This window comes from Diuraphis noxia, unplaced genomic scaffold (genome assembly GCF_037042655.1).
Source record: "Diuraphis noxia isolate RWA-SAM2 unplaced genomic scaffold, SU_Dnox_SAM2 contig0001, whole genome shotgun sequence".
In the NCBI taxonomy this organism is placed as follows: Eukaryota; Metazoa; Arthropoda; class Insecta; order Hemiptera; family Aphididae; genus Diuraphis; species Diuraphis noxia.
In genome coordinates, this window is record NW_028301711.1 from 66,344,195 (window position 1) to 66,366,023 (window position 21,829).

A 21,829-nucleotide genomic window follows, 5' to 3' on the forward strand; every position below is an offset into this window, starting at 1 on the left:
GCGCGGAGCGGTAGTATTTGGCATTTGCAGTGGCGGATGTAATAGCCTCAATATCACCTCCCCTCTAACATTATTTATAAATATATATATATATATTGAATAACCATTTAAACAACCAGCTAGCTGTATATTTGAAATTCTAAACGAATCGTATTTTCTATATACAGTGGTATGTTCATTCACCGTTGCTACCCCATTTATCTGTTCTAATACTAGAATATAGACGAAAATGTTTTATTCAGTCGATTACACTCTGTTTACATCTCAACTATATGAGTGTAAAAATTTATACTTACCACTGTAGTATAATAAATATCACAGCCACGTGAAAAAAATCAAAATCAATTGTCATTTTACACCCCAACGTTCCCGACTAAAGTAAAAAATGTCTATAAAGGACTGGACGCTGGCTTATCGAAATTGTCATAAACGAGTAAAGCTACTGGCCGAGCAAATTTATTTTTACTTTTATAATCTAGTGAAGTCATTTTACGAGAAAAATCGAATTCGTCCTCAATAGGTCCTTTTTATATTGACAAAAACTTAATAGTGATAATTAAAAGTGTTCAAAAGAAAGAAGGTATACACAATGAAATTAAGAAATCTATTACTATAAAACTCAAACGTTTACAATTTATTTCTCTTTTGGCAATGCCTATATATAAAACTATTTATTTTTTTGTTAAAGGTAGCTTATCAAATATATAGGTACAATAAACTAGAGTGTAGATATTGTCATTAGACATATCTTCATAAAAAATTTAAAACCTATAACATAATAAATACCTGTAGAACTTATAGAAAAATAATTATTTAAAATAAAGTAAACTTTATGTGTAACTTTGACGTGTTGAAAAACAATTTGTTACGTTATAATGAGAAGTAACTAGTTTAATTTGTGAATTGGCACGTAACCGTAAATAATAGTATAAGCTAGACTTAATACTATAATAATACTATATTAATGACTAGGAATGAAAACAAAACTTAAAGCTTAAATTTCAATTTAAAAGTTTGTCGATCTAATATTGAATATTATATATGAACTACAGGGTGATTACAAAATGGTAACTATCAAAAATTATCAACATACTGATCAAAATGAGCGTATTACCTATTATATTACAAAAGTTACAATGACTTAGACTTTGTAGTCTGAAAATTTTTTTAGTATACCTACAACATTAAAATAACGCAAGGTTAAAAACATAATTTAATTTTTATCATATTTAATTTTTACTTTTTAGTAAGAGTTCTTTAATTGTTTATAACTCGTACTCGTATTACAAACACATAATAAAATGTGTAGAAAATCTTGCATACCATATGCCAAATATATCATTTACTACTTATTTTCATTCGCACCTGTGTACATTAATTTTTTATGCCAAAACTATTTTATTCTATATAATATGTATTGACATTCCATGATTCACTACGTGTATATGACTTTAATTATTTATGTTAATTGCATTATGCAACTGTTTGTTATATCTTATAAATTGATTTTAATAATATTAAAACTTAAAGCTGAAATTAAATTATATAATCTAACATTACTTAATATAATATTAATTGTTGAGTACTTGATAGATAAACATATTTTGTACAGTTATTAGTTCCTAAAATGCAGTACTTGATTATATTTTACATCAATTCTCACCTGAGTATCGGGATCTTTTGTATGAGGGCATCGCAAACTAGATTCTGCTGCTGTTGCTGCTGTTGATGATGTTGCTGGTGTTGCAGATCAACGTTAGTGGCATTTTTGCCACCACCGGTCCTATGGTCGAGCTCCATACGCAGAGCACGCAGAATGGCCTGTCTGAGGCGACCGATCTCTGCAGTGCCTTTCAAGCCTTGTCGGTCTGTAACGAGATTTAATAGTCAAATAAAATAATTTCCATGCGAAAATTAAGAGTGTTAAACAACAGTGTGCCAGGCGCACAAAAAACTAGGTCGCTGACTGGTAATAATAAGTAAAACACACTATATAGACACGAATTTGGTAGAATTTTTAGAGGAGACTAAAGGTAAAACTTTTGTCAAACGTTATGTGTCGTTAGACTTCAGTGAAAATTATAGTCAATATGATAATGTATATAATGCTCCCCGGAATATAGGAAAGTTGCTTTTTTCAAGCTGAGGATGAGAACCATTATTGAAAGTATCAAATTATATGAATTTTCTGATCTACTGATACGAGTAATATATTTTTCCTATGAAGAGCCATTCGATTTCATGCAACTGTAATTTCAATAGCAGTTACTAGAATTTATTAAAGGCGTTATTAGTTGTATAATAATAAATTCTTGGAGGAATCGCCTTTGAAATCGTCTGGTATCGACCAATTGGCCACACCGTGTTTATAGTTTCATAGATAGTATATAAATGGATACATCCATAATGCTGATGGAAAAATCCTGTGGGATTTAATAAACCCTTGACTCATTAAAACCCCATTTGTTGTTTCGGATTTTGTACTATCTGAATCGGGAAAATGTGGGTCAAGGAATATCCCAGACGCGCAATGTGTGAAAGATAAAAATCATATTATTATATGCGTTGGACGGAACCGGCTCTGCCGTCTAGATAATTGTACTTATCTGTGGTATTTCTGGTACAAAATTATAGATACATAATCGTTATCGTGGAATACCAACCTGGCGACAGCAACACGACAGCCGAGTACAGGGCCAGCTCGGTCTCAGTAAGTTTCATCGAAGCCACAGAACGGCTCACTTCGAAAGCCAACGACACCAGTTTCTTTTCGACTGTGTCTTGTGTATAAAACGCATCTGCTGGCAGCAATGCATCAGCATAGTAGACGCAGTCTCGGTGAAGGTCGTAATGTCGGGACATCCTTAACACTGCCAACTCGAAACTTCCTGTTGGAACAATAAAGAAATTAGTTTCACAAATAATTGTACGATTACGAACGTTACACAATGAACACGACGAGATCGAGAGGCGACAGCAAGATAAGAGAAAAGCAACCAAAAAACTATTTTAAAATTTCTGTTACAAACGTTTGCAAAGTTTAAAATACGAGTATAAATAATACTCGTGTTAAATCTACGAGGTTTGCGTTTGACTGTCTAACCACTATAACCATTCAATTAAACAGCTTCCGTGGGGTTCCTTTAGAATATGCTACTATCTTGTCTTTGCGATGTTTAAACATTTTTACCGTTCATAACCGATGCACAACTTACCCGCTTTGAGTAGTACGATCTGGTCGTCTTGCGATAGTTTCATGAAGCCGGGAACCATTTTCGCAAATTCGATGATCTGCTGAATTACGGACGTCAACTTTTGTGCACATTCCAACCACAGTTCCTCGTGAGGCTAAAAATTAAAAAAATTTTATAATTAAACTCTAATCGACAGCGACAGTTGCACGTGTATAAAAAATGTTTACAATTTTTTTTCGACATTACACATCAAATTTATATTTATATATTGCATATAAATAATTTAAATAATTCTAAACTATACCTATCTATAATTTTTACCACAAAATATCATATAAAAACTTAATTTAAAACAAGTGTCCAATTAGTTAATCCAGTCAATTCCAAAAATGATCTCCTCAAAGATACCATGTTTAATTTATGTCCTACAGAACTGTATCTACTAGAATACTATTCTAACTAAAAATATAGCAAGTAGCTTTACCCATATACTACTAAAAAGCAATTTTAGGTTTGTATGGTTTTAACCCTCCTTGCCTTTTGTCTTTGAGACAGCATGGGCGGGTGGAATAAACCATTGGAGGGCCTACTTAGCCAATAAAGAGGAGCGTGCCATGAGTTCTAATGTCATGTATTTTAACCTCAAGTTAAGCGTTTATTAGGTGTTTGAAGTTTGAAAATATTCAAAATTTGATACAATTAATTTAATTAAAATTATTTTTATAACCAGTTAATACAAACCGGTTTATTAAAAATTTAAAATCTTTAAATAAATCTTTCTAAAAATTTTGTGAAATTAAGTTTCGCAGTAATTCATACATAAAACATTGTTTTGATTTATTATCGTAATATTGAATTTATTGAATTTACGTTATTCCAATCGTGTATCAATTAGGTAGGTACTATTATTTTTTCCAAACTAGCGGATTATAGCACCTAATGAATACCTATATTTGTTTATCCTACGTATAAAATTAAAATACTTACATTTTTAATCATACAAGAAATATTTTCCGCATTTTATTTTAGTCAAATATAGTACTATATTTATTATAAACAAATAAACTTGACCTAGCATATAGAATTTGGACAATGTCTAATAAAATACTATAATATGGACTTTTAAAATAATAATTAAAAAAAAAAAAAAACACTTAAAAATTAAATGTTTGATTTAAGGTCATACATAAAAATTATCTTGACAGACAGGGAAGGAATCAATAATTATTTTGGATCCTCTATTTTATATTAGATAAATAATTTTAATTTAAACCAATAACGGACGATATTTTTAAAACTACAGACACGGTGACACGACATTCTTAAAAACGGTTAAATTACCAAGTTACGACTTAACCACTTCGCTCATATTACAGTATACATTTATAAGACTAAATTTCAAGAAGCTCCGACCCAGCCTGATATTGGCGTTACGTAAATACGTTATACACGGCTACACCCAACAATATAACTTACCATGGTCTTGTACATTATCAATTTGTCGGCAGTGGCCTTGTTGGCTGCCGCCATTGTGGCTGTTCGGTACATGCCATCGTGTATCTGGTCGAGCGTGTAAAAACACGTGCGGGCATGAGCGTCTGCAATGGTCTTGCTCAGCAATTCACTGATCTGGACGGCATCTGCGGCTAAAATTGGTAAACGCACAAAGTTAGATACAATTAACCCAAATACTATTTCTACTATTATTATTATTATTGGGGTGTATAGCGATGTAACCGCATTACACTCGCACTGCACTGTGATGCACCGCAAAGATGAGGGCTGCCTAACCTACAATAATGTGGTCGTACTCATTAGTAGGTGTGGTATTTATTCATGACCCCTCAAAAAACATCAAAATTAGGTCTTGTATGTTCAATTGAAAATCAACATATGAATAAGTTTCGTTTTGATTTTTGTTTAAAACAATTAATATTTACATGAAGTAGGTTATAAATAATACATTTTTATTTTATTCAACTTTGAACTACAAATTATATACACTCATAATAAATCACTGTTGATTCATAATTTTATAATTTAACTCCTAAGAATACTAAATAGTCATTTAACACAAACTAATTGAATATCATAAATTATTTGGGAGTAAATATATAATAATAAATCAGCGAAAATCTTCGAGTGTTTAACGAAAAGATAGGATTATTTTTAAACTCATAATATACACCTACACTTGCCTAACCGCAGGTACAGCAGTCGGGCGATTGTAATCAACGCAAAACAAAAAAGTGCTCAAAAAGTCTATTATAAACTCATGTAAGTTTTTCCTGGTAAAAATGATTGACATACAAACTTGGCCTGAATTAAAATGTATATTTATATCTCCTCAGATTTAATTAAAAATGTTAATTGCGTGGCCAGTTTACATTTACCCGCCCGATCCGTATTAACATTATTTTTGTATTTCTACTAACTATTGTTACAAAGTAGGTACCATAATATTACGACTAATAATTTGATTATGTGTTAATATTTTTAATGTTTATTTAGTATGATAATACTTTAAATTGTATTGTGATGTAAACGTCTGGACGTTTCAAAAGTTTTTACGTATACCTACGATTAAGATGGCGGACAGTTTGTGAGAAGTTCAAAGTAGACAATTTTCAAATTGCATACATGCAGATCTTGTAAATGAATGCGTAGTAAGTAATATGAATAATTTTGCGTAAATGGAAGTGATATAGTGATGGTGTTTCAAATCACGAAATTTCAAAGATAACTAGTTAGGTTTGATGAAAGTTCTAATTGTATTAATTTAGGGAGCTTAATTAAGGCCCGGTAATTTGTATACGCTTCAATCGTTTACCATTTTAAGATGTATATAACGAACTATTATTCTCATTGATCAATTTTTAATAATATAATGATAGTTAAAAATTACCAAATTCAAATTTATAGAAAAAATGAATCAAACAAGTTTTCAACATTGCTATAATATTTTTAAATATAATATAATAACATGTCTATAAAATTTAACCTACGTGTAACAATAATTCTAGCCTGCATGTGGAAAAATTAGAAGGAAAATTAAGTTCCATATTAATATAATATGATAATATTTATTTTTATATTTTTAATATTAGAATGCAACGAAAAAAAAACATGGACCACAATCAGTTAGAATGCACTAAATAAGTACCCCAAAAAATGCTGCACAGGACCACTATTCGAAAATAACCGCGGTAACCACCAGAAATTCCTATACGTTTGCAACACCTGTTTCAGCATACACACCCGGTGGTCACAACACACTAATTATTGATTAAGCACTTATAAATATCATGTACTAACCCGAAGAAACGGCGGCCGTAGAACCAGAAACACCGGCCATCAAGTTGTCCTGTGCTCCGGACGCGACTGCCGCCACCGACGACACTTCCATGTCACCGCCGTACGTGGACGTGGCCGCGGCCGTCGACGGCGTCGTGCTGGACGCTGCCGGTGTCGTGCTATCCGCAACGTAATTGCTGCTCGTTGCCGCCGTGTCGTATGGGGGCGGCACGGAACCACTCGCGCCAGCCTGCACCGCCGACGAAGTGGCTGCTGCCGCGTACGCCGCGAACGTGTCCACCACAAGCGACGCGGCTGCTGCGGCCGCGTTCGTTCCGCCGCTGCCGTTGTACCCGCCACCTCCATATCTGCAAACGACGTCGGTGACATTGGTGAAACGATTACATAATAATAGCAATATAAACTTTAATATGTAATAAGATCCAAAAGGTTCTGATATGAATAGATACTATATATATTGCTGTTTTAATTTCCAAACTGCTCACCGATAGATCACATAATATTATTTCTCCTCCGTAATAAAACCTCTCAATCCCAAGCATTTAACATCATAGGCGCCCGCAGAAATTTTTCTAGAGGGGAGGGGGGGCAATGTTAGGATTTGAAGATAAATATTATAATTTCACTAGGTGTTTTAAAATAATAACCTTTTTTTGTTATACTTGTATACAATATATTATATTATATTATATTATATTACAACTTATTTTATACTTTAAATTTGTTGTTTAGTATATAGTAATTTATCTTAAAACATTCAATTTAAAAAAATATTTTGAAAAAGCCAGGACGGGGGCAAATTCCCCAGCTTGTCCCTCCCTGCGGGCGCCTATGTTTAACATCATATTATTATATCACATTAAATTGATGTCGCTGCAAATGTGATTTGAGACCATCAATTGCCTAATCACGAAAGTCAACACCTTTTGGCATCGATCCCACTATTTTATTTGAATTAAATAGGTGCACTGTACTCACCCGACTCCTGTGCCGCCGTTCGATCCATTGACGCCACCGCCGGACGCAGCAGCCGCCGCTGCTGCGGCGGCTGCTGCTGCGGCCGCGGCGTAAGCTTGCTGGACGTTACTGTTGATGTTAAACTGTTGCTGCTGGCCGTGGAGCTGGTGTTGCTGGTGCTGTTGTTGCTGCTGTTGTAGCTGCTGCTGTTGCTGTTGTTGCTGCTGCTGTTGTTGCTGATGGTGGTGTTGCGAGAGATGTCCTCCCCCACTGTGCAGTTGGTGTAAGCGCAGCCCGTGGTCGGCGGTGCTGGAGGGCATCTGCTGCTGTTGCTGTTGCCCGTGCCCGTGCTGCTGCCCGTGCTGGTCGTGATCGAACACTGACGAGTCAGCGGCTACGGCCGCGGTACCACCACCGCTGCCAATGCCGGTCGTAGTCGAACAGCAATCAATGGCAGTGGCCTGCGCGGCCACCGCTGCAGCTGCGGCCGCGGCCGCGGCGGCTGCTGTTGAACGCATCTGCGCCCTGTGGAATCGTACTTCGTCTTCGACCTTTTCTCGTTGCTTCTTGCTCATACGCCCAAACTTGACAGCTGTAGAAACGAAAAACAAAAACGGACGAGTGTTATATTATTTGCAATATGCACCAAAATACCGACACACATTGTCATTCGCATAAAACGCAACACAGACAAGTCGTGTAATTTATTCGTAATTATCGTTCAATTTCGACTTCCTAGTTGCTTAAATAAGTAGTTTTTTGGATATTCATGCGCAGATGGCTATTGGCATGTTAGGTTATTATATTTATTTTTATGTATATTTATTAAAATAGTTATATAATATATGACAGTATATAGGACAACCAGAATCTGTGTTAAAATTGCCTCATGTTAATTTTATTCATAGACCGATAAATTTAATTTAAATGTCTATTTACGGTGCCAAATGCTTGCGAGACATCTTTCACAGTTGTTTTATCGTAATGCGAACCATCGCAAAATCGTTATTATAGTCGACAATTTCTCCGTATTATATTTTAGATTAAATAAATAATTGTATATGTCATAAATGTGTTGGGGGGAGTGGGGGGGCTGAGTTACGTTACTGATTTGAAATGCGGCCCATTCGTGGCATTTTGTGATCTGTTGTGGCAAACGACTATAATTATATCAACTGTATAGATATTTGAATTTATTAGGCTAGACGATTTCGATCGTTACGAATTTATCATATCACGACGTTACAAAAATCTTCTGCAACACTATACTAATACCAAACAGATAATAGCAGCTAGTCAAACCGACACAATGCAATTCGTATAACAGTGTGTCATAAACTTGAAAAATTAACATTGCAATAATTGTGTTTTTGGGAAGGTTTAAAGAAATATCCCAAGGGACCAAGTATAGCGTTAGATAAACTGATTGCACTACTGACTAATTTATTATTATAACGATATTGTGTGCGCCCACCACCGACATTGGTGTGGTGTGAGTAGGCGTGCGTGTGTATTTGGTTGCGTTGACACCCCGGGTCGAGAGTAGGTTATTGACTCGATCGCGAGCTTAACCCCAGCGCCGACATCGCCATTACACAAATCGCGTTTCACAAAAAGCACAGGAAATTATAATAATATATTATATGAGTCGTTTGATATATATATATTGAATACATTATATAATACAATTGACCAATATCGAAACGTTCTCGTGATGGCTGCCATCGTTTATTTTACGTAGTCGTTTTAGTCACGTATTGTATTATAACAATTAATAATGTATAAAAACTAAAAATAAATTAAATTAAATATAAAAATAAACATAAAACTGTCACGAACTTTTAAAACAATCAGTCAACATTTACTGAGTTATTCTCGATCAACTCCGCTCCCTTACCCCATCGTCGAGATTATAATTCTCGGCTTTGAAATTTCAACGAATAAACAATGAGAGCTAGTCGAACGGATAACACTGCACATTGATAGGTGAAACGAGGGGGGTAATTGAGAGTCAACCCTCTCCCGTTTTGCACATTTTTTCAGAGGTGCTCCAGCTAGTAACTGATACAGTGGTATATATATATATCGATAAAATAAAAAAGTCATAGAGGCTTTTAACCACCCCGGTGACCTGTTATTCAGCAGCTCCCAGTGTAGAACTAAATTCGGGCCCCTGTTAAATAACAATTAATTTTAAACATTTTTCTAATATTGAAATATTGAAATAATTATTTGCATGAACGCCTTCGAAAGTTTGGGCCTCGGTACCATGGGTCATTCTGACACCCCCCCTCTCTTGTGGGCACCCTGCGTTGGTGATGAGGAGATTATGGGACGAAATGCATACAAACGTGGATTTCCAAAGTTTGTCGCGCCGCCGTCATCGTCACACAACACGTCGTGATTAAATAATTATTTTTATCGTCGTCGTCCTTTTTACGCGCACTCACTACATTGCGCACCCATCACCAAGCATCATATATTTATACGATTGTATAATAGTAAGCTCTGCACACTTACCGTCACGGGACATGCCCAACCGCAGACATTTCTGGAGCCGACAGTACTGGCACCGGTTTCTGTTGACTCGGTCCACCACGCAATTCTTGTTGCGCGGGCACTGATAGTTGACCACGGACGACTGCGACCGCCGGAAGAATCCTTTGCAGCCCTCGCACGTAATCACGCCGTAGTGGACGCCGCTGGACTTGTCACCGCATACCTTGCACGGTATGATCTCGATTTGAGCTGAAACACGCGAAAACGTACCAAAACGATTAGTTTACGATATTGTCGATCGCATAAGATTCTTAATTGTAATTAAAATCAATTAATTAATTATTCGTATTACATAATTGTATGGAATGCGCGTCCCCCCCCCCACATCATGCCATGCTATAATAGGTTCCCAGGTTCCGACACTGTTAGAAACAGATAGTAGTCGATAATGCACCTGTGATGCATGGGACCTGCGAAGAAGTGTACCTGCTATATGTCATCTAATTTTGCTGAACATTTTGTTCAACTTATTCTTTTTTTCCTCTATGTCACACACACACAATAAATGGTCATAACAGATGGGCCGGTTAGGTTCGCAATATTTTGGCCCTCTCATTCTCTCTCTATCTCCGCTATCAGTCCATCTCTTTGTATATATCTGAGGAATGGACTACAGTCTACAGTACGCCGACAAACGAAACCGGAACAACTGCATATGGGTCTGGGTATTATGACGAGGATGGTATGATTATGTAAATATATGATATTAGGTATCATTGCAAGCGGACACTAAAATCGAATGCGTGTAGTATATGATTCAATGTATAATATTATAATATTCTGAGATTATAAATTATAATATTACGTCGTCGCTCATTAAGTACCTATACATAATATCATAATAATTATTATGCGAGAGCACAATGTTATTTCGTAGCTGCAGTGCTTGATGTACATAATATACACGATTGAACATGTCGTAGGTACATCAGATATACAAGCGATGTAATGATATATTATGTGACATTTTTACTGGCGAATATAAACAATTCGCACCGTAACGTCGGCGGCAGGTATCGCGCTGTATACACACGACGGTGATAATCGGTCAACCGTACGGCGCGCGTAAGGTCATACGCAGACACACTCTAATCCTAGCCCCCCCCCCACACCCCCTTTCAGCCACTCACGACACCTGATCCCCGCCAGCCCTCTCCCTTTGTGCGAATAATATAATACATAATATTATATCCGTATAATGTATAATGTTGCGATACACACGGCGCGCATATATTACAATAAATAATAATATATATTATGATTTATGATATATCATAATAATATATTGTAATATATGTATCGGAATACCGATACGGTGTACCTGTGTGTGAGGCATAACACATTGATAATAATAATAATAATTATGTATCGATAATATTATCATTATTATTATTATTATCGCACTCGACGCCTCCGTCGGGTACCTACACAAAAACATTATCGCAATGACCGACGACTGCGTTATACGAGTGCACGCCGTAGGATATTGTCATTAGGTACGCCATGTTCGATGTGCGCTCCATTATTTCGAGGATTTATTTTTGAAAAACTACCAATCCCGAGTTTTAAAAAACGCTCTCCGGCATAAACACATCGCGCTCGAGACTTATAAGACGGCGGCGGTGGCTCGCGTCTGAGCAAAGCGATCGACGTAATACGCGCTCACACTGCACACTAAAGAGGTTCAACGACCTTGTTGTTTGCTGAATATTGTTGTGTATTTTATTTATTTTTATATTGTATATAATTTTATACAACACACTCGGGTGAACTGGAGTGTATATAAATTATTATTATTATCGTTATAACAAACAGAAGAAAATTTTTATATCGACTCCAATGACGACGATATACGAGTGGTTTTATATCATTATTATTATATGAATGACGTAGTCAATAGTCATAGCCGCCGCGGTTGTTGTAAATTGAAATCGATTTTACACCGCTCAAATTATTATCCATCACTACCGCCGAAGAGAAGCGATACAAGTGTAGTAGACGACGAATTTATGTATAATATATTAATTATTTTATTATAAGTACAACTTATACCACGAGGTATCATTAGTACAAGCATCGCACGAAAAGCTTGAACCACTGTCAGCTCCGCAGTTTTCCGTTAATTTTTTATTTCGTTTCTGTTTTTTTTTTTTTTTTAATATATATATATTCTGGTGTGATATTCTCGTACGCAAAAAAAAAACAAAAAATAATAAAAACCAACGGTACCATCACAAAGCACCGTCGTCGACGTCGTAGTCATAGCCGTACAGTATATAGTCAGCTGGCCGGCCACGGAGTTCAACGACCTACAGGGCCGGCGGTGGCGGCGGCCGGATCGTTACCAACAACATACAATTATACAAACAAATACACACGTACACTATGTACGACGACGATAACTGCTTTGTATATTATATTATTATTATTATTATTATTATTATTATTAAAAACTTATAATAATAATACATTATGCGATGTATTATTATTGCATATTGTGCGCGAGCGACGCGTAACATACCATTATAATATTGTGAATAGATTATTGTAAAAACGCGTAAACCGCGCGACGAAAATAGACTCCGCGAGACGTCGACGACGACGTGTTGTAAACGCCACTGATGCCGCCGCCGCCTCCGTCGTCGGATTGTGCGAAATAGATACGCGGACATGATAACAACAACAATAATTATTTTATTATTATTAATTCCTGCGTGGTCAAGATGTGAACAATAAAAATAAAACGGTCAGAAAATTAAAAACAATCTCGATGGACGACGTCAACAAAACAAGTATAGTCAGAGATGCAGAACGCGATCATGATAATGTACCATTACATACGATAGGACGACGGCGACGATCGCGAAAAAATAAATAAATATTGACGCGTGCGCTGCGTGAACGAACGAACGCCGCGACAGACGTTATCATCGATGGTCGCCGAAAATAGCCGAAAAGTTTAAATAGGAACTCTCTCGAGCGCGCGCACATGCGATCGTGTGGTCCGAAATAATAAATTATATATTATATATAGGTACGTGATATTTGGGACCACGGCCGTTCGCTTTTCACCGGACGATATTATATTAAAGGCACCGTATAATAGTATTATAACTTATATTAGTATAATATTGTACATTATATTTTCATACGCAGTCATTGTTGGTCCTTACCAAAGTACAGAATATTATTAATATTTTTACCTACTCTTTATTATTATCACCCGCGTATTATAGTTTATAATACATAATATAAGCGTATCGGATCGTATCCATTGAAATACCGTTAATCCGGGCAAGCGTTCTCCGGCCGAACCGTAACCTTTTCCTGTGCCTGCCCGATACTAATGCCTCCTATCATTATAATATTCCAGTCGTGTATAGAATAATAATAATAATAATATCAGTAAGTATAATCATTATTGCAATAATGACGATAAATGATAATATCTGTGTGTGTGTGTGTGTGAGAGAGAGTGTACATAGGTGTAGGCCGCGCGAGTAAACGACGACTGCTGCCGCGACGGAGACGAGTGTGGCGCGCTGCATAATATGTGGAAAGAATAGAGAAAAAACGAAAAAGTAAACGCCGCCGCCGCCGCAATAGAAAGTAGGTCAGTAGTGTTAGAGGCGGCGGCGGACTGCACCACTGCCGCGATGTTGTCGTCGTGAGGTGGGGTGGGGTGACGAGGGAACAAGTCGTGTGATGGCTCGCGGTAAAAGTACGTCGGTGCACGCCACCGCCGCCGCCGCAGCCGTCGTCGTTTTTGACCGCATGCACGTCTCCTCAACGAGGACGTTACCATAAATTAATTTTACATGGCAAAAACGCTTAATTTTCCGGCAAAGTTTCACGTCGTTGTTACGGGTTAGTGCCGTATGTATCGGTGGTTATTTTTTAAAACATTTTATTTCCACACGACTCCTAAACATTTTTTCGGTCGCTCTCGGATGAATAAAAAAAAAAACGATTAGGCGCATGTCCGAGAGAAGTAAATAATTATTATGGTAAGAAGAAAGAACTGGACGACAACAACGTGAGCGGCACGCAACGACCTCAACTGCGATGAGTGCGCGTCCGCAAATGAACGATGTAATAATAATATAATATTGTTAAAATAATAATAATAATAATAATAATAATACTGCGGCGGCGGTTTTTGTTGCGCAAAAAACACCGCCACCCACCCACCCGTCATCGTTGTTGTAGCGTAGTAGACGGCAGTACAGTAGTATTAGTAGTAGTAGTAGTAGTAGTAGTAGGAGTAGTAGTAGTGGTAGTAGAAGTAGAAGCAGTAGCACAATAGTAGAAGTGGTGGAGGTAGTGGAACGGCACATCGCGACGGCTGTTTTTCGGCGTGGCACGACGCACCGCACAGTCGAGTGTGTGTGTGTATGTGTGTGTGCACGGTATGCGCGTGTGTGTATTTGCGCGAGAGGCCAATGACTTTTCGGAGCCGGCGGCGGTCGCGCGCGCGATAGTGTTTCCGCGCGGCCGACGACGACGAAACCTCCGCCGCACAACACTATTATGATACATTTAAATATATATTTATATATAAATTATATATATATATATATATGTATATCGCACCCGCTAGCTATGCAGTGTGTGTGTGTGTGTGTGTGGGTATATTCATACCCATTATTCGTAAGCGAACATACACCACACACGCACAGGCCGCCGCCGCCGATGGTGCTGCACCTATGCCGCCGCCGATACGAATTTTTGTTTTTTTCGTTCACGTCGCGCGCACCACAACATCGGCGTGTAACAACATGATAAATTACGCACGCGGGAGTAAATAAATATGTAACGTGTAACACGAAGAGGTGTGTTAGCGGACCGCTTAAAACGAGCGCGCGCGCGTCGGGTTTTTTCCGCAAAAATTATAGCGAGCACATTTTTCCCGCGGCGGCCGACCGAAAGAAACCAACGGGAAATAAAACGCTATGCAATAAACTAATGATAATAATAACATGTAATTTATATAACGGGAAACCGCCGGCACTCGGTCGTTGCAGTTTCTGTGAAACCGCTATCTCGCGCGAAACACGACGTGCAAAGTGATAGGGAGAGAGCGAGCGAGTGAGTGTGAGAGAGATGATAGTGGTGGTAGGTGGAGATAGAAAAACGCCGTGTGCCCGCCGACCCGCCGCGGTACCATGCGTATACACAACCGGATGGAGTTTGCGCGCGCTCGATTTTATTATATAATTGCGGTTAAACGTATACGAAGTTATTATTAAACTTCACTTTCTACTGCGCGCACGACGGACGTGCAAGTGTGTGCGTGTACACCACGTCAAACACATCGGCGTTATCGACGCTGCCGTTATTATTTTAGTGAGGCGAAAATTCCTAATAAATAATATCGATAATGATTACCCGATTATAAAATTGATGATGGTAATGTGCACATGCGTATGTGGTGCATCTGATGTATGCGTGACATTGTTACACTTCATACGAGAACATATTAATATCATCGCATCAATGTATATTATTATGAGTCATTCGTCTGTACCTACTGACGTTCGTCGCCGAGAACGCGCTTTTCGTGGCGTAAAATTGAAAGATGGACATGTGCTCGGGTTTCCGTACGGTAAAATCGTATTGTGTCTATAGTTAAACATCGCTATACACCATCACCACGCACACTACACCGCCTACACTGGTGTAATTCACCGCGAAACTGTACAGCGCATTTAGCGGGGGCGGCGGCGGCGACTTAACGGAAAGGCGGGCTGTAACGAGGCATAGTATAGTATCATTTAAATACGCTTGTAATATTATTTTTATATAAATCATGTTTGCATTGGTTACCGCGAAATGCAACGCAATAATGTCCGTGTACCCGCGGTCCGAGTCCCGCAGACTTACATAATTCTGTGCCGGTCGTTTTATTATTATTATTATTTTTCAAACAAATAAACACTGCTTGAGTGATTAGAATCGTCGTGTACATAGGTACACTGTTGTGCGAGCTAGTTATAATATAACGCGCGGCGTCAGCAATCGTATCGGATTTTTATAGCTTTGTGAATATTTGCCACAATAATTACATCAATCTCGGTAATAATTCTCTTTTCCCGCGGGAGAAAGAAAAAAGAAACTTTACAATCGTCCGTCGACAATACTCGAGAAAAATCGGCAGTGGTATCGGGACTATAACTGCAGTTATCGATATCATGTCATAATTTTATGCCGTTGTAGTTCCATCTTTAATTAGTATAAAATGCATTAATGACGTCCAACGACGAAATGAAAACAAAAACACTGCGGTATCAGTGGATTACTCACTATCACCGAAACCGGCTAGCACAAGTCATGATCAATGTATTGTTGAAAAAACATATACTTGCATTGTTTCGCTGATTTTTATTCTGTTTTTCGCAACTTTTCTAAAACCCACGGGAAATTAGATAGGTAATAGTTGCATATAAAGGTCTCACGTAAATCTTTTATACCTTTTGTATTTCCAAAAACAATATTAACTGAACACAAACGTGTATAACACACAGTCTTTTGTAAAACAGCTAAATCCATTTTCCTTATAGTTTCTCTTGGCATATACCAAAAAAAACTTTTTTCTTAAATAAGCATTATTTTACTATTTATTTCATGCAGAACAGCATTGGAGATCAAAGAAATAACTTTGGTCTGTAATAATAAAAAATCAAAGTTGAAAGTTGTCAAAACTCTTAAGAAACGTATGGTGAGGGGAGACGATTGCCACATGCCCACGTCACTCACTCAGTCTCCTCCCTAAAAAAAGTATAAAACAACGTAGCCGTCGTAGCCATACAAGTATAAGTACGATCGGATGATTGTAAATTTATGTTTGGTATAGTGTTGGTGTATAAATACGTATATATTATATTAATCGTACTATCAGGACCTGATCAAATACACGTTCAACGTTTCCATATAGGTTCTCGTGCCCCATAGTTCAATGATTGATAGTAAACCCCCCACTCTTTTATCAAATACATATTTTATAAGGCCAAGATTAATGTATTATACTACATATCATGTATTATATAATATCAGATGATATTGCCGTGACGTAGGTTTTATAACTTCATGTACCCACACTATACACAAACGAATCTGATCATCTGATCATGAAACCGGCCCCCCCCCAAAAAAAAAAATCACACTGAACCACTAAAATAGGACAAAAAACATGATTGTTCGCGTCGGGCATGACGTGATTCGCGGATTTTAATGATGACTTCAAATCTCCCGTCGTGCTGCACTTTGTTAGTATAATATGTATAGTGTCGTACACGTATTATGCATAATTTTACCATCGATGCAGGTACATATTTTAGATATTATAATATTCTTTAATACTGTATCGATTGTATTGCCCGATTTAATATAATTCACGTTAGCTGACGGTGTCGATTGTGATTATTGTGAACGGGCGAACAGCCGCGACGACGACGGTTGTCGCACTGAAACGGTACCAAAATATATATTAATATATTATTATTATTAGTATCGGCATGGAAGTTTTCGGCGTATGTATTCGGTGCTCGCCGCCGACTGTTCATTAATTGGCGTATCGGGTTGTATACGCAATAATAATGACGACATATTATTATAATAGGTACATACGAAAACAATAATAGAACCGAGCGAAAAGAAAACCCGTCGCCCGCGTAAAACTCGCGTCCGAGCGCTAAAATAATATTGTTTTTTTTTTTTTATTATTTTTATTATATTATTCAATCGGCAACCGAACGACGTATATCACTCGACCATTGTCGCGCGCCAACACACAAAGCACAGTGTTGTTGAGCTATAAAGCTGATGACACACACAACTGTGCATTATAATAATCATATTATGTACATACGCGAGTATAGAGACGGTCTGTCGTTGGAAGTGCACTCCAAATAACTACAACATCGACGACGAGTGGTGGTGTCTCACATAATATTATTATATAGATATGTAGGTAGTAAATACAATATACAGGGTGATGAATTTTTTTTTACGTACAAGACACTCGTTTTCTCGGTCAATTTTGGGTTTTTTTAAGAAAATTATAATGGTGTTGCGCTGTATACGTGTACTCTTGACACTACTTATACTGTCTTTTATTCCTCGGGCCTGCACTCTACTGGTATTAAACTTAAAATTCTTATTCAATCCACTAATGGTTCAATTCCGATGTAGGTTGAAGTATTGAAAACCTAAAAAACCTCTATATAAGCCCCGAGGTAAAATATTATAAGGATTTATATAACATATATACATAGGTACTTCGCATCATATAAAAAAGTTATTTTTATTTAAAAAAAATGCGTGTCTAGAGTTGGAAAAATCACCTTTCATCGTAGTATCTATACTGTTATCAGACATCGGGTGTGCGTGTGCTATGCAAAATAAAAAAAAAAAAACTCGACCGTTCGAAAACGCCCGCGCGGCCTGTCGTATATTACGTATAATGTATAAATGTATATTACCCGCGTCCGGCAGCGGACGTCAAAAAGAATATTATGTGGTATACATATTTATATAGCATTACATTATGATAATACTAATATAATGTACGTTATACGGCAAAACACAATAATAATAAAAACGTTATATACATGCATAATGTATGTGTTATAGGTACAATTTGTGCGAACACGCGATAAATCCTGCGGCGGCGATGACGGGGGGGCGCGCGAATTCCGATAATCATAATATAATAATAATAATAATATGTTTATGATGATAAAAAAATATTATTATAACATTCGAACCGTTTATCCGTTAGATAAGCCACATATCCGCGCGCGTTGACGGTACAGTACCTACGTGTATGTTTTAATATTGTATCGTATCTTTCGTATAATAGGTATATAACAATAATAAATAAGTTTTCTACGCAACAGATATGGTCGTGATAAGCTAATAGTATAATGCATTAGTATTAACATCATATAACTTATATCCCTGATGACAAACTAGTATTATGGCTGGGAGCAGTGGCCGTACCGCTTGTTTGTTGATGAAGCACCTCCGGGGGGGGGGGGGGGCAAGGAGGTATTTATGTAAAAATATATGTGCTATATGATTCAGATTTCTACGAAATATGCCGTCATTGGTTCTATTTCATAATATTGATATTATTTATATGAAGATTAATGACTATATATAAAAGAGAGTGTAAAAAGCCCTTCACATCATAATTTATTTTAAACATAAAATTATAGATCCCACAGACATAATCCTGGTTGAGCTTGGTTAATAGTCGCAATGTAAGTTTTTGATTTTACGCATTTAAAAAAGATACACACCAACACCGAAGTTAAACGTGTTCAACCCTGAGAATTGGGTGGACGAGTAAATCATTTGCCCTGTGAAAAAATAAGATCTAACCAAAAACTTACTCGTCGTTATATTATTATTATGTAGTGGTAGAAAGTCGCTATGTGTCTTTGGTTGTATCCGCAAAAATAAATTGTTTTTTTTTTTTTTAATTATAATCATTGCGTACTCCGGTCGTGATGAAAATAATATTTCAATTCTATTGAACAGAATGAAAATCTTGTCTCGCTGAATTACTCCTCCATTCGACGTTTTCTTTTGAATAAATAGTAAATACTTTTTTATTTAAATTTTAAAATAATGGCGAATTACTCCTTGTACATAAAATGCAATCATTTTTCGAACTATTATATCAATATACAACGTCTTTTATAGAACGTAGAGCCCATAAATATTCTTATAAGTACTGTTAAATATTGGTTTTAAAAATAGCCAGTCAAATTGAATGTTAGGCAAACGCCAAGCGTACGAGACTATGAGAAATTTGTTTGTCTGTCGATTACATCTGAAAAAACCAGTGAAGTATTTCATCGTATTGGGTCCATTATTTATATATATATATTATACTAATTGTATGTTCAATATGCACATTTAAACTTAAAAATAGTAAAAGTGTGCGTTAAAAATAAAACCTCATAAAAGGAAAAATAAAAAATAGTTAACATATTTCCAAGAAACTTTTTTAAAGATAAATAATTATGTAATTAAACTACGAAAATTAATTTTGTGTAATATAGAATATTAAAATATATTTTTTAATGGTTATACGATTCAAGTATTAAAAATGTACCTGATGTAACTGCCGGAAAAATAATTATATATATTTATTTTTAATTTCTATAAAAAAAATAAATACATTTTATATAGTTATGAAAATAAAAATCATTTTAAACTTCTACGAAAAAATATATGTAAACAAATTTGGTAAAGAAATTTAAAAACATAAAGCGCGAAATGTATACGAATTCCATCCCAATGTAAAAACATTATTTCGCATTCGGTTATTTTAGTCATATACATTAGGTTAGGTTAGGACTGCCCAATACAAATATATATGACTTAATTTTAAATTGGTTAATGTTTTTTTTTTTTTTTTATATGTTTGGAAATGTAGCACTACGATATTTTTTATTTTTTTTTTATAACATATATGCCATAAAGTCAACACAAAGAAATATGCTACTTTTTCGTTTTTTACACTCTTAGACCGAAATGATATATCACATTCAATTCCAAAAATATTACATTCTTTCCATGAAGCAAAGAAAAAAGTGGTATTCGTTTAATGTAGATACACGAAATAAAAAATGTGAATATAAGTACCTCCGACTGGAAGTATACACACTATATAATATAGTATTCAATTCATTAAAAGTAATGAACTAATGCTTCAGAGTTTGATTATGATAACTTTATAATATTGTAATAGACCGAGAGATACGAGTACAAATATCTAATAAACATTACAATAAAATAAAAACATTATTTAATAGACACAAATTGTTATCGGTACGTAATTATATCTATAATTGTTGGTCCGACACGGGAATTAGTGTGCACCACTTGCATCGTATTACAATAATAATTAGTACACATATTTATTTGTTGAGACGCGCGACTCGTGGACATACAATCATCACCGGTCGTGCACGGGGAAACAGTTGTGTCTCACTTAAATCTCGTTACCTCAAAACAAAGATCTCCTAAGTGAAAATAAATTTCTGATGAAAGCTCTAAGAGATGAATTAATGTAAATTATCTCGTATAGGTACGTTTCAAGAGAAACACATAATATTTATCTGACATCTCTAGGCAGAGCAAAAACAATATCACAGGTGACATCAGAACGATTCACTGGCAACAACGAAGCTCCAAAAATAATATACCACGATTAAACAACTTTTCGGTTTAGTCTTCTATAAATATTCATTTCCATCCCCGGAGAACCCCCTAGAAGACTCAAGCGGGCTTCGAGATCATATAAATTTAAAAAAAAAAATCTTAAATAATTTGTAAATTCACACCGAAATGCCTCCGCTAGTTGGTTCTTCACTCAAGAGTCCAGACACTTAAGCTTATACATATTATAAATAATTTAAAAAAAAAACATCATCTATGCATATTGTACTTTTTTATTATGTACATATTGTATAAAATCTAGATTAAAAAAAAAGTCTTCTACAAAATTATATATAAAAAATCGATCGAATACAGTTTTAACCAAATATAAATATTTTTTTAATGATTAACATTGAAAATATTCCGGACTTTAGTAAATGCTCTTAATATTTTTATGAAAATGCATTCCAAATTTGTTCAACCAGATATATATGAATATTTAGAATTTAGTAGCTATATATAAAATTATTGGAAAAATGTGTAAGTCCATCGAATTTTCTTTTTGATGACAGATACCTATATATAATTTTTCGGCGCAATGGTACTATTATGGTTTTAAGCTGTCGACGCTT

General features: G+C 36.0%; 1 protein-coding gene across 4 annotated transcripts in view; it reads right to left on the reverse strand.

Annotated features, from left to right (window-relative positions):
- The window catches only part of Hr3 (nuclear hormone receptor 3 ROR-beta), a 79,492-nt gene that overhangs the window by 5,962 nt on the left and 51,701 nt on the right, over window positions 1–21,829 (reverse strand). For 3 of the 4 annotated variants that reach the window (XM_015516799.2, XM_015516798.2, XM_015516797.2), the window contains exons 2-8: window positions 9,987–10,214; window positions 7,488–8,058; window positions 6,510–6,856; window positions 4,671–4,840; window positions 3,216–3,348; window positions 2,664–2,888; window positions 1,664–1,868 (exon numbers count right to left, since the gene is read on the reverse strand). In XM_015516799.2, the coding sequence (XP_015372285.1) occupies window positions 1,664–1,868; window positions 2,664–2,888; window positions 3,216–3,348; window positions 4,671–4,840; window positions 6,510–6,856; window positions 7,488–8,058; window positions 9,987–10,214 (1,879 nt within the window). The remainder of the gene's footprint in view (window positions 1–1,663; window positions 1,869–2,663; window positions 2,889–3,215; window positions 3,349–4,670; window positions 4,841–6,509; window positions 6,857–7,487; window positions 8,059–9,986; window positions 10,215–21,829) is intronic. The other variant, XM_089217646.1, reaches the window with a different exon arrangement.